This window comes from Equus przewalskii, chromosome 8 (genome assembly GCF_037783145.1).
Source record: "Equus przewalskii isolate Varuska chromosome 8, EquPr2, whole genome shotgun sequence".
Classification (NCBI taxonomy): domain Eukaryota; kingdom Metazoa; phylum Chordata; class Mammalia; order Perissodactyla; family Equidae; genus Equus; species Equus przewalskii.
In genome coordinates this window covers 64,730,351-64,745,408 of record NC_091838.1, presented here as the reverse complement: position 1 = coordinate 64,745,408, position 15,058 = coordinate 64,730,351, and the positions used below count along the sequence as shown (strand labels likewise).

The 15,058-nt window shown below is 38.6% G+C and overlaps 1 protein-coding gene across 2 annotated transcripts in view; it reads right to left on the bottom strand.

Moving 5' to 3' along the window:
* COL14A1 (collagen type XIV alpha 1 chain) overlaps positions 1 to 15,058 on the bottom strand; it is a 216,993-nt gene that overhangs the window by 44,113 nt on the left and 157,822 nt on the right. For both annotated transcript variants that reach the window (XM_070630921.1, XM_070630920.1), the window contains exons 37-40: positions 9,699 to 9,752; positions 6,226 to 6,321; positions 5,007 to 5,060; positions 4,516 to 4,569 (exon numbers count right to left, since the gene is read on the bottom strand). In XM_070630921.1, coding sequence (XP_070487022.1) covers positions 4,516 to 4,569; positions 5,007 to 5,060; positions 6,226 to 6,321; positions 9,699 to 9,752 — 258 coding nt within the window. The remainder of the gene's footprint in view (positions 1 to 4,515; positions 4,570 to 5,006; positions 5,061 to 6,225; positions 6,322 to 9,698; positions 9,753 to 15,058) is intronic.

Here is a 15,058-nt window from a genome sequence, read left to right as displayed (position 1 = left end):
ATATAGAAATTCTTTATGTGAATTCATTCCCACAATAACTCTGTGGAGTCAAATATTATTTTTTCCACTTCACAGATGAGGAGAGTGAGGCTTGGAAAGATTAAGTAACTGGCTCAGTGTCATGTGGTTAGGGTTCAAGCTCAGGTCTGGCTAACAGTCCAAATCTGATATTCACCACCAGGCCATCCTGCTTCTCAGAACCTCACAAGTTCAGCAGAATTCACATACTGAAGGTTTTTTTGTTTTTTACAGTATTTCATCTTTTATGGATGAGAAAGGAAGCCTGTGGTTATGGCACGGAGATGCAGGGAGCAGAAACTTAGGGGAGAGGAAGCATTCCAAATTAAGCTTACTTGGAATTGAAAAACTAATACCCTCTGCACAATGGAGGAATTACTATCTTCCAGATGTCATAAAATATATATCTTCTTGTCACTTTTATTTCTTGTCTCTCTGACTTTTTACATAACTGTATCGAGCACTGGAAAATAAAAATCATTTTTAAACTTTCTATTTGGAGTGCTTGACAGAAAGCTGGTGGTCTTGGATGTAAATAAGACTCAGAACTAGAAAAGAGGTTGTTTTTCTTTTCTTTTTTCTATGTCAGTTCTTTCTTTTACTTCTTAGACTGATCCATGTCTTGCCTGTTCTTCCTAGTTTCTCTAAGGACCACCTGGATGTCTAGGGTGAGGGCAGAGAGATCCACCCTACAGTGGAAGAGCTCAAAGATCACAGGATGGACCCTGGGGTCACAGACACCAGGAAAAGAGAAGGAAGGAGGCAAGAGAGAGGTGGCAAGATGTACAGTGGAAAAGAAAGATGAAACCAGAATACTGTTGATTGGGATGGCTCAGGGTGAAACCTGGATGCCTGCATGCGTTCAGCTATTAAATCTGAACTTGCACTGTTGCTCTATGAAGTGGGGTCCTGCATTGTGCTCTATGGGCTTCCCAGCAAGAGGCTGAGACTTGTTCGATGAAGAAGTCCAACTTTTGCTGGACTTGCTTTTGCCCTTGGTTCCAGGGTTGGATATGATCAGCCTTTAAGAGTCAAAGCTTCCCCTCGGGAAATGCCAAAATAAACTAGAAACATCAGAAAACATGTTCCCTGTTTAAAGAGGAGATGTTTAATCTTCTTTTTATTCTTTGCTAAGCATTCCCTCCTTCCAGGCTAAATTAAGGAGTAACATTGACACCGCTCCAGGAAAGACATGCTAACCCTTCCGTAAGCTAATTGTCAAGTGATGGTGCCAGCTTTGGGCAGTGAGTTCTTAACTGTCAATAAGCGAAGACAAAGATTAGAAAGAGAGAAGAAGGAGCAGTGAGGACAAGCCCGCGCTCCTACGGCACACACTCACTCACCCGCAAGACTTTCCCAACAGCTAGAAGCACTGACTGGACATCATACACAGATTTATCCATTCCAGCTTCCTCCTTCTTTACCTAGAGTGGGCTTTACTCACTCAGGATCAGGGGAAATGATGGTACAACAAGAGTAAGTGATTTAAAGGTCCAGAGGGAGGAAAAGACAAAATAACTCTGCCTTCCTGATTCCCTGGAGAGTCAAGTCTAACTGGGCAGTTTTCTGGAAGCGGCTTCTCGGGCATGTCAGCAGTAAGTCTTATCATCCAGCGTGTTTGTTCTCAGTCTCTTCTATGCCATGGTTGTTATTGCTATTATTATTTTTTTTCTGGTTGCAGCTCTGCCTTTTAGGATGGCCTAAGGCAGAGCAGGAATAATTGCAAAGTGCTTGTCCTTAATACTCTTTCAACAACGCCCCTCTCCCACTGCCTAACCACAGACCTGGATACTCCTGCTGTCCCAGAGGGACCTGGCCCTCATGGAAGGCAATCCACGTCCTAAATCTGTCCCTATCACCATGAATGTTGGTCCTGGACCTCCCACTTTACAATCCTGACACGTAACTACATAATTGTTTCAGACCTTTTACTTTTCTTAAGCCTCCAGATATTTAACTAAACAGATCAGAGCCACCTAAATACCTCTGTTTTCACCCACCTTTCCCTCCTTCTGGAGTGCCTCTGAGTAAGACCCATTTGTTTCCTGACCCAGGAAAAGAGTCAGGCTCTTGACACCACCCCATCCTTCCAGGTCCTTCAGGTAGATGGTCTACGAATTGCCTCTTTTAGCTATTGAGTCTCTCTTCTTCTGGATCCTTCCCCTCTGGAGGCAGTAACGGACAACTCTCTCTAGACTGAGCACCGTAGATGGCACACAGTATGTATTCAATTAAGATATGTGCTCCATTAATATCTTATTAAATAAGAATATTAAGATATTGAAAAGAATATATGTGGTCCCTCCCTCATGCAGGGCAGCCAGGTTATGCCATTCCAGGGTGCACCATTCTATTTTATCCTGTGTGAATGGTGCCCCTAGAGTTGTACATTGGAATAGTATTGCCCTCAAATACCTGTTCTAAAACAATTGCGGCAGGATTTGCACAATCTGTTTTTAACATGGCCCTATAAAGAATGAGTATCTTCTGAAAACCAGCTTTAAAAATAAGTCCATTCCCGTCCAAGAATTTTTCAAAATAGAAGTCAAACACATTCTGCAAGTTTGACTTCCAAATTGAGAGAGAGAAGAAAATAAAATCCATGTACAGATATCTTATCACTTTATTACAGCTCTAAAACTTTTCATCCCATAAAAGAAAACATGTTTGGAGGAATAGCAAAATATTTATGAAAAAGTCTGTGTTGGTATATTGGCTTTAAAAGAAAGAATTCCAAAATCAAATGACCCAAACACTAATCCGATATGTTTGATTTGGGAGTTCTTTGCCAACACTGGACCCCATGCATGGATAAATCAAGCTAATTCACTGAAACAAATCTTTAGAATTGCCACTTTCTGAACTTCAGGAATCACGAAGGAACCTAGGTGTGTAACCGCACCGGATCTTAGCCTAAGCTCATTGCCAAAACATATAAATACTTCTAGACACTCCTACATGTACAAGAAATCTACTTGAATCTAACTTTTAGAGAATGCCTCCCTTAGATACGTTCACCTGGACACGCTTTACAGACTGCATAATTCCTTTGATGGACAGAGACTAAACAGTGATTTTAAGCAAATAAAAGTTTGGCGTAAAAAAAAAAAGAACGTGGAAAGAATTTAAGGTCCCACACCTACACCTCTATGGAAAAGACAATTTCCTTATTCTTGAGTGGTGTGGCCACCCTGAGCTAAAGGCAGGCCTTGTTTGAGTAGAGAAGTGAGCCTTTCAGCCAATTGTTGGCTAACCTAGAGGGTAAGTTGTACCAAAAATAATCAGTGCATGCCAAACGTGTTGTCCTTCTCTGGATTGGACCTAAGTGGTTGCCACTCCATACAATTCAGTCTTCAGAGAAATTGAGGAGCTGCCCATATGTCTAAATCAGTGACAGTTTAAGAAAGACCAGCCTCTCTCACCCTCGCTGAAAATTTAATGACTTTCTATTGCCTTCTTGTTAAAGCTCAAAATGCCTAGCCTAAAAAAAATAGATGATTCAGGAGAATTTGTGTGTCTCTCTCCAGGTTCACTTCTTGAAAATTTTCCCACATCTAAGTGTGTGCATACATGTGTGCACATACATGTATGCATGTGCCCACACACATACACACTGCACTCTAATATGCAGCCATACAGAACTATGTGCAATATTGGAAATGCCCCACCTTCTCTTCATCTCCACTCCTTTGTATATGCCATTCTCTCTGCTTGCAATAGCTTTCCTTCCTCATGCAGCTGGCTAATTTCTACCTCTCATTTGAGACTCAGCCTCGATGGTGCCTCCTCTTGGAAACTTTCCCAAACCCCCCAGGCCTAGCTTAGTTATCTGTCCTTTGTACTCCCATAGAGCTCTGTGAATACCGCCCCCATTACAGCGTATATTATTGTTTCTTATTTGATTATATTTCCGCCCATTAAGCTATAAAATCTTTGGCAACAAGGACCTCAAATCTGGCCCAGTGAAGACATGTCGACCAAACAAACACTAAATGCTAACTCCTTCCTCTCCTAACCATCCTTCTAATTTCTTTCACTGCTGTCCACTTGAACAGGTTAAAAGAGTAGGTAATTGACATATATTAAGTAAATGGAGAATATTGCAGATAGTGATAATACTTAAATTTCAATCCAAATGATTCTTGATTTCCTTTAGGTTTGTGCCTTGAGGATTTGAAAAAACTAGAAAATCTGCTAAACTGATGCACACAATTCAGTGCAAACTGTATTCAGCTTCTAGGAATGTTCAGAAAGAGGTGTTGCTAACTTGGGAAGGTTTGATGAAAGTTCCCAGGTTTTGATGAAACTAATGAACATAGAAAATGTCAGTGAAAGGAAATAGATGCAGGAAAGGTAGAATGCAGATAGACAAGAGGAAAAAAGAAAAAAAAACCCAACAACACCTGGTTTGACTTCCTTGCACACGAACGGGCCAGGAGCAGAGTGACTTGGTGAGGAATCTACTGTGCTAACAACTAACCTTGGGCAAATCCTTACCCGCTGGCCTGGAGAGCCATCACGTCCTGGTGAACCAACAGCCCCCGGGATACCCTAGACATAGAAAGGACAGAAAAAATTCAGATTCATGGAAATCCATAACACTCTCACTCAGCTTCCCTGAAATAGATCAAGGTCACCAAACAAGGCTAATAGTGTAAAAGCCACCTTTGTGACTGAGAATTTAGACGCAGAAGTTATTCATAGGAAAGAGACGTCCTCCCGCCAAAGCTCACCCAGGGGACCACCAGTATGACCCTCAAAGGGGGCTTAAGGTAAGTGAATACAGGCTAACAGTCTTTAATATAGAAACCACTTATTGCCAAGATCATAGCTGACTTCAGAAGCTACAGCCTTTTTTATCCCCTTGGCAAAGCTCTAGACTAGTTAACTCTAACAGAGTTAACAGTTCGTTAACTCTAACTCTAACAGTTAACTCCAATTCTAATGGACTCTAACAGAAATAATAATAATAATAATAATAATAATACCTGTGGGCCAGGAAGGCCGGTCTCTCCTTTCTCTCCTTTTTCACCCGGCATTCCCTGTATATTCAAAAGTACACAGGGTTAAATTCACGTAGGTAAATTCTTAGGCTTTTCTTTTTCTCCACTGACTGTTCTATCGTCAACATTAAATTGCTTTCACGCTAACATCCAAATATGGTATATTTCACTTCTCGCATATGCTACACCACTTACGTAAGCTTTCCCATGGAGTTGAATGTTTATATATCATGAGAGTTTAAACACAGAATATACAGTCTGATATGGCTAAGCCCATACTGTAAATATGTGGATATGAGTCTTGAATATTTCAGTATTATTTATACTTTAGATTTTAAAGATTCTATCTATATAGCTTTTTGTTTTGTTTTAGCTAGAAATTTATAAGAATGGAAAACCAAACACAGTACCTGGCCAGTAGCAAGACCTCAACAAATGCTTATTAGTAGCAGTAATTGTACGAACTGGCATGTTAAGGCTTTCTAAAATGTGAAAATAACTCTGAAAAGGAAAACATCTTAGCTACAGAGACACAATCATATGTACACAAAGATTGCTAAAAATGTGTTTAAAAGGATCTGTTTGCTTCAAATGTTAATCACAGAGATGGGTTTTATCCTTTAAATCGAGATCCCTACAGTAAGATTAATGAAGATCAGTGAGTGGCATTAAATTTGTTTTCAACGGTTGGAACAGCTTTTACAAAGAAATGCGGTTGTATACAGTATACTGTTTATAATCTAAAACTCATACTCAGTGCAATGCACTTTGATAGCCATTGAGATAAAGATCATAAATAAATGACTTTCATGAATCTACATCCACAATTACTACAAACCCATAATGAATAACTTATCTTTGTATAACATTTGTTATTTTCTAGATTCTTACACATCCGTTGAGGACGTAGTGAAACAAGAAAAAAGGCCCTATATGTCAAACCCTGTTTTCTTTTCTATAGACAAATGGTGGATATACCTACTCCGAGGCATGTATCTGTTTATAAAAGACCTCCACCATTGAACAAAAAAATTGGCTAATGAACGAACTCTCACTCATTACTTTTATTTCTCAATTTTTATTTTTAGGGGCTGGGAGGGACTAAGGCTCATTATTAAAGCGCAGGAGACAGAAGTTCATTCTTTATATACTCATGGAGAAGTGATAACAATAAAATTCATCTGAATGTTTACACACAACTTACAGGCATTCCTTGAATGGAAAGACCACTTGGTCCTTGGGGTCCAGGGGGACCCTGAGGTCCTGGAGGGCCTGTTTCACCTCGAGGGCCATCTGGTCCCTGTAAGGCAAGAGACGAAAGTCATCCCAGAGATAGACGCTCTGGTACCCAAGAGATATTTCTGCTTAGGGCACTTATAATTTATTTCCTTAAATAATTTTTCCTAAGACATGAAACACGCATAGGATAACAAAATATCAAGCCTCAGCTGATTCACCTCCCAGGCAAAATGTCATCAGTAAACCAAAAGAGTAAACACACACGGGTTGATGCAATTTTTTTTATTCCATAAATACGAATACCATGCCAACTATGTGAGTAACTAGACCCCCCACACTCCATAACAAATCCAAAAGATATCAGCGATTCAAGACCACCCTCCTGGTCTGTAAAGGTTCACACCAACCAGCTGAACTACATTCCCTCCACCTTCACTGTTGTCAACTCCCTACCTCTGGGGCACTCCTCTGCGTTTACAGAAGACTTTGCACCTGGCCTCTGCTTTCTACCTCACCTTGCTCCTGCCATCACCCTATGCTTCCTCAATGTCCACTGAATGACCTACCCTAGGCTCAACATTATTTGATTGCTTTTCTTCCCAGGATCAGGCATTCTTTTCACTTTAGCAACTCTTACTTCTATAGTTTGGACCTCGTGGTTGAGCTAAAGCTACACCAGTTCTGTAACATTAGACCTAGAAAACGTACTTGTCCTCAACCTCTTCTTCTTTCCCTTCTCTCCTTCTGTGACTCCAGTGAAAGCTATTCTATAAGTTAAGGCTTCCAACACCTGGGTACCACCTCATCAGATGTGAGATTGATGAATCCATTACTCAGTACAAGCAACACACTAGAAAAAGCAAAATGATGTAAAGTAGGGGTAAATAATGAGTGCGGCCTGATAAGTTTTACGTGGATGGGGATTACCAGGTGGAAATGGTAGTCTGGGGGTTAGGAGAGGTCTGAGCTGGGACGGATTTTGGAGTAACTGAAGATGTGTTTGTGGGTAAGGTTATTAAGGAGACTGTTGATAGAATTAAAGAGGAAATGGATAAAGATGAGTCGAAAATCAGGTAGAAGGGAGAGGAAGAGAAGCCTAGGAAAGAAGCTGAAATTAAAAAGCCTAAGAATTAGGAAGAAAATGAAGATAGAGGGGTATAGCGGTGTAGGAAAGGCCAAAAGAGGAGAAAATTTCAAATGGGAGTCCAATCATTTCAAATCCTGCAGAGATGTCAAGTAAGATAAGAATTAAACCACAGCCCGTGGACTTGGTAACAAGGTAACTGGTGACTCTAACAGGAGCAATTTTACACTGTGCACTCTCACCAGCAGAGTCTTTGAGGTTCACCCATTTTGTTGCATGTTTCAGTAATTTGCATGTTTGACTGCTGAGTAGTATTGCATTGCACGGATATACAGAAAATTGTTTATTCACCTGTTAACGGACATTTTGGCTGCTTCCAGTTTTTTGCCATTGTGAACAAAGGTGCTAAGAACATTTATATACCAAACAAAAAAATTATTATTTTGCAGGTGAGGATGCAGAAGAACTAAATGAAAACGATTCTTACAAGAAACATGACATAAGAAGAGGGGAGAGAGAAGTAGCCAGATTTTTTTAAAAATGTGATGGGAAAGACACGGAAGTGATTTAAAAATATTACTTAATATTTATAATAGTTTAACAACACATCATTCGTATACTATCGAGGAATTGAGAATGGAATAGAAGAGCAGAAAGGAGGTGATCCCATTTTATTCCGTGAAGTATGAGACAAAAATGACTAGAAGAGACCAGCAACAGGGCTGCTTCAAACTTCTAAATTCTTACTACCTATTTGCTGCCACTGAAATACGAAGCCACGAAATAAGAAATAATACATATTGGAGTTTTCCATTTGGAAAGTATAGTTTATCTGTTCTTACACTCACCACACTGGTGGATGTATGAGTATCCTTTGTCCAACAAGACTTTTTCCTCAAACCACTACATACTTGTATCTGTGATTCATCAAAATCATCACACAGAAATTACCACATCAGTAGTGATCCGATGGGAACGGATAATTAGAGGGAAGGGATGATCTTGAGAATATCAAACATCTATGAACTCCTACTATGTCTTCATGACCAGAACCATCATCCAGTGAGAACGTTAGAAAAGCAATGGGACAATGGTATTAGAGGCATTGGGAGGAGGGAGCCAGAATCTGTGGGAGCTCAGGAGGTCAGGAAGACCCAGTGTATCATTGTCTGAGAAGAGGCTTTCAAACCACTGGCCTTCCTTTTGCACATAAGAGATGGAGCCAAGTAAGACACATCAAGTTTCTGCCTGAGAAAATGCGTCACAATCTCAGAAAATAAAACAAACAAAAAAGGCAATATCTTCTGGTTTGAATTTTGAGTTGGCTACTAGTACTTGATTAATTATCTTCAGCCTTCTTTCATTTACTTCTTTTTCTCCCCCACATTCTGTCCTACATGGCTTTGCTTGTTTCCAATTTGATAGTAAGAAACCTTGCAATGTTCTCTTCTCTATGAATAAATACTATGCAGATTTAACAAGTAACCACATTGAGGCAGTAAGTCAAGCAAGATGGACGGAGAGGAGACCATGTGGCGCAACATGGTAAAAATGAGACAAGGAGTCAAGGAAGGTAAGTTGTATTCTCAAGGCAATAGCATATGATTGCAGATTTTAAGAGTATAATATGACCCAGCATAACTTTAAAGCAATGAATCTGGGGGCAGATGTGAAGAACTAATGAGAAAATCAAGCCACTGGAGCCAAGAGACCAGTTAGAAGATTTGCCAAAAATCAGATAGAAGATGGTGAGGCCTGAACTCAATTAGTGGCTGAGCTTCTGCCAGCCCTTAAGGCGCTTTCATGCAAAGTAGGAAAACATGTGCTTTGACATGACGTGGCATGGCTTGGTTCTCTTGGTTGGTGCCTTTGTACAGTGTACAACTTGAACCACCACACTTGGTGGCCTTGGATAGTGAGAATGGAAAAATAGAGCTGTGTGTTAGATTATACACAGTGGGAAGGGAAAAAGAAGAATCTAAAACCTGCGAAATGACCTGGGAGGGACTGCTGCCTAGTTGTGAACCAGTGCTCCATCAAAGATGCATCTTCGTTGTAGATGGAGAAAGAGAAGAATGTACAAGGGAGAGAGAAATACCTTGGAAACTAAACCACCCAGGTCATTGACACTCTATTTCTGACCCAGAAACCTTTCTTTTCACTAAGTTACTAAATATTTTTTTGATGAAAAAGTACAAGTCTTTAAGAATAAGGGAAAAAGCTTAGACACAATTTTCATAAAAATGTAAGGAGCTTTATATTGCAAAGGTAAATAGTACTTAACTCCAAATTATACTATGTCTAGTTGTTTGTGTGTGTGTGCGTGAGAAAGAGAGAGAGAGAGAGAACATTACCTTTGGGCCCTGTTCACCTCGTTGACCCTTTGGTCCTCGGAGTCCTGGACCACCCTGGCAAACAGATGTTAAGTATTAGCACAAAGACATCTTAAAGCCGTATACTGCATCTATTTTCTTTAAGAATATGGATTATGTAATTTTTATTTTGTATCAAGGCCAACACATTGCGTAATGATATACACTCATCATGATCCTTAATTGGAAATCTGCCGCCCAGACTCACCTCTCCCTGCTGATGATCTCATAGTTTGAGCAAACTTTCTATGCCAAATCCTTTTCAATTAAAAGAAAAAATTACAGGATTTTTTTTTTTAGTGATGTAGGACTATTGTTATTAATGGATGCAAATGATAAAATACTGTTAACCTAAAATTGTGTATGTCTTACACCACAACCTTGAGATTAAATTATTTAAATGGTAAAAAACATAAGAAAATAGTAAGAATTTAATGTTCTTTATTTACACCCTAAAAAGCTAATTAGATTAGTGTTTCTGAAACTTCAGTTATTTGCATTTCCCCTCAAGATTTTTGCCAGATTACTGCACCACCTGCATTATCACTTCACACGATTTTTCTTTATACAGAAATATATGTACACACATAATAAACATATAAAAGTGTATATGTTTTCTTTGCAAACATATATTCTTTGTATTTAGGGGCATATAGGCCCTGTGAATAGTTTTTAATTGACAAATTATTTTACTTAAATGAATATATTTTTGAAAAGCAAATATTACAGCACTACAGTAAATGGGAAAACATATTACTTACTAAGAATAAAAGGTAACCTTAAAAATATACTATAAATGTTATTAAATTTAGCTAGATTTTCTCCCTATTGAAGTCTGTGAGCTGTGGGTTTACGCTTTGTTAAACAGAGAGATAAACAGGGGCTGGCCCAGTGGTGTAGTGGTTAAGCTTGCATGCTCCACTTTGGCAACCCAGGGTTCATGGGTTTGGATCCCAGGCATGGACCTATGCACTGCTCATCAAGCCATGCTGTGGTGGCATCCTACATACAAAACAGAGGAAGATTGGCACAGATGTTAGCTCAGGGACAATCTTCCTCAAGGAAAAAGAGAAGATTGGCACAGACGCTACCTCAGGGCCAATCTTCCTCACCAAAAAACAAAAAAAGAGAGAGAGAGAGAGAAATAAGTATTAGGCTACATGGGTACCAAACTGAGAATCTCTCTTCTACCTGAGCAGAAGGATTAAAAGATCATTGAAATGGAACAGCTTTCTCACTGTGCGATTCCAGTGTATGCCCTGTCATGTCCATGACTACTCACAATCACTTTGTGTACCATCAGATTGCATCCCTGGAAAAGACTGGGTCAGGTCATCAGGTTTCTTCCAGTTTTTTTTAGCCACTTAAATTCACTCCCTGCCCCAATATCAGTTGGTTGCTTACCTTCCAGATTTTTAAAATATAATTATAAAATTGTATTTTATGCATGTGTTATGTGTATCTATAAAAAAAATTACCTACAGACTTTTTGTGGTATTATTTGATATATACAGACTGCATATTGATATCACACTTTTTTTTTCTTTTTGCTGAAGATGATTCGCCCTGAGCTAACATCTTCCTCTTTGTGCATGTGAGCCGCCACCACAGCATGGTCACTGACGGCTCTAGTGGTATAGGTTCACGCCCAGGAACTGAACCCGGGCCGCCGAAGTGGGGTGTGTGGAACTTAATCACTAGGCCACTGGGGCTGGCCTTCACACTTTTTATATAGTTCTGAGCTTTTTAATTTAATATGTTTTAGAGAATTTTTCATGATATAACATATGGATCTAACTTATTCTTAATGAGTTGCATAGTTGTTCAAACTATGGATATATAATAGTTTGTTTAACCATTTGACTGTTATTGGAAATGTAGAGGATTTCCCCATAATTTTTTGCTGTTTAAACAATACTGCAATTAATATCTTTAAATATCCCTTAAGTACAAATGTTAACATTTAAGTGAAAATGTTAATATTTAAGATATCAACAAATAGAACTATAACTGAAATTTGATACAAATACAGATATATTGTCATATTGCACTCCAGAAAAGCCACGCCAGTTTACTCATCTGCCAAGAGTTTAAGAAGGTCCCTGTTTCTCTAAACCTTAGTCAACACTTGATATTGTCAAACTTCACATTTTTACTGTGACTGGTAAAAATAATACCTTAGTCTTATTTTAACTTTAACTTCCCTGAAAACTACTATATTGAACTTCTTTTCATAAGTTTGTCCATTAGCATTTTGTCTCATTGCAGTTACTTATGTATACTTTACTCAGTTTTCTATTGGGTTGGATGTATTTTTCTCTTCGATGTGCAGAAATTCTTCATATATTTGGGTACTACACCTTTAACTATTATAAAGGATGCTAATATTTTCCTCCAGTCTGCCAGACATTGTTGGTTGGCTGCCAAAGAGTCTTCCCTGACTGCCTTCTCCATTTTATATCTCCCACTAGAAAGGCTCAAAAAGACAGAAATTTACTTGCCCAGCCTGCTTCACAACCAGGAATGGGCATGTTAACCAGTTTGGGCCAATTTGATCAAGAAGCAACAAGACTAAGGACAGCAAACTGGGAAGCTGGAACAATCTGTGTCCTGGAGGGGTTGTTGAGCAGCCTCCTTTGCCTTGGGACCATCTACCCCTAAATCTTTGGTTGAGCAAACAAGGAAGGTCCAAATGTCCTAATGGTTTGCACCACTTTACTAGCCAAATTTTCTGTTCCTTGCAGCAAGCCCAATGCAACCTAATTAACATACCCAGTCTGGCACAACTCTTTAATTTTGTTTGTGCATCTTAAATGATTGATTTTTAATGGAAAGTTTTGTTCAAATGTGACTAGTTGACTCACAGATATTCATGCTACAGGCACCATGCCTAAAAACCAGGGACCATTTTATACTTCTATGTTATTTTCCACCTAATCCCAAACCCTCATCACTGAGTACATGACAAGAATTCAACAAGTTTTTGTGGATGTAAAATTTCATCCTTTTAATAAGAAAGGGTTAAGGCTAGGAAAAGGGAATATGGTTATTTTACCCACGTTTCCCTATAGCTCTTTTATAGTGTTATTGGCACATAATACTAATGTGTAAATTCTTGAACGAAAAAATAATCACGACTATGAGAAATCATCAGATAGTGTTTGTTACATATTTTGGGGACATTACTTCTTAAATAGTTTATTATACTTTAAATATTTGAAAACTTCAATCGTTTTTCTATTTTACATCACCTTTTCCTCCAAGTCAGAGATCAACCCTTCTCTGTTGCTTTTTACTCATTACAAAGTTTGACTCTTAGGTCATATGTAAATATTTTATAACTTGTTCCAACAGTATTGCAGATGAAAAAACTTGAAAACCCTCCAGCTAAATAAGCTTATTAACGCTGTTTAAACTAAAAGAACATTATTGTAATTAAGAACTGAATCCTTAAGTACCAGGAATGAAGACGAAGCAAAAAAACCAGAGCAGCAGGCATCTGCACGGAGGCTGCCCCCGGGGAGGATGGGGAAGATGGCTGAGGTTGGCTGCAAAGCTTGTATTTTACAGGCACACAAGGCAACAAAATGTGAACTTGGACCTATGATAGATGGGGGGAGGGTAGAATATGAAACATTCTTTAAAGCTGAGGAACTTGAAAGGCTGTACTCTGAATGAGCTAGGGAAAAAAAAGACCCACTAGCAGGTGGATGACCAAGATGTTGTTTCCACTTTAGCTATGGGAGTAGGAAATATCCCTGCCAAGAAATATTCCATGGAAGCTGATTCTCATACAATCAAGGGACCAGAATTCACACTGCTTGTGAAGATCAAAGAACACTCCAAAGTCAAACCCTTAAGGTGGTTCTCGGTTGGTTGTACACCCAGAAGCTTAGCAAGAGCCGAACAGATATTCTCTGGAGGAATAGAGTTCAAACACAGGCTCGAAATATTCCCAGAGATAATGTTTCAAGTAATAGGAACTCAAATAGACACTAAAAAAAAATCACGAAATACACGTGGAAACAAGTAGCATGAGTAAAACCAGCAGAAAAACAAACGGCAGCATCAGAAGCACATACACTGCAGATATTGAAATTATCAGATAAAGAATATAAACTATATTGAACATATTTAAAGAAAAAATAGTTTTGAAAATGTTACAAAAGAAGAGCCTATATAAATGACCAGAAAGTTTAAAAAGGAACCAAAAATAACTTCTAGATCTGCTACATATAATAATCAAAAACAGAAACAAAATGCATAAGTTAAATAGCATATTAAACATGGCCAACTATAGAGTACACCAAAAGATATATTTGAAGAAATTACATAGAATGAAGCCTGGAGAGACAAGTAGAAAATAAAATGAGAGGTTAAGAGATATGAAAATAAAATTAGAAGTTATAGTGTACCACTACTACTAACTGGAATTTCATAAAAACATAATAGAGGTGATAGGAGAGAGGTAATATTCAAAGAGATAATGACTGAGAATACTATAAATTCAATGAGAAACATTATGCCAATGTATAATTCTTTGTATATGAATTATATATGTGCATCATATATATACAGCATACATATCTACCAATGAATGATTCAAATTCATTAAGCCCAAAGATTTCCAAAAAGGCAAAGCAACAACAACAAAAACAATCCACACAGAGACATATTGCAGTGAAACTTGAGATCACTAAAGACAAAGGGATCTTGAAAGCATCCAGGGAGGAAAGAGTTCCCACAGAACAACAATTAATTAGACTGACAGCTGACTTTTCAATAGCAACAATGGAAGCTACAAAACAGTGTGACAGCATCTACAAAGTGCTCAGAGAAATAACTGCTCATCTAGAATTGTATACACAGTTTATTAGTTTGGAAAGTTGTGTGACTGCTTATCTGAGATCAATATTAAAGGTTTTAGGCAAGATAGAAGGTTTACTATTGTCTTATATTAAAATCTGATCTGGAGGCTGATCCAAAGTGGTGGAGTAGCTGTACCATGTAAGGCAGTGTGAACTCTCAGTTGCTTCTACTTATTGTTCTGCTATGCCCTGGGATATTGTTCATCAAAGTGAATTCACTACCACATGTTCCCAGTCTAGCCTGTTGAGAAGGGTGAAAATGGTTAAGGAGGGCATTTAGTTTTCATTTAAGAAGAACAGCCAGGGAGCCTGCATACACCCTCTCTCTCATTAGCTGGGACTTAGTCATAAGGTCATAGTTACTTGCATAGATGCTAAGACATCAAGTCCCTAGATGAATGGCCATGTACTTGGCTAACATTCAGGGGATTCTATTGTTAAAAAGAAGCAGTGACAATGAATGCAGAGGACAAT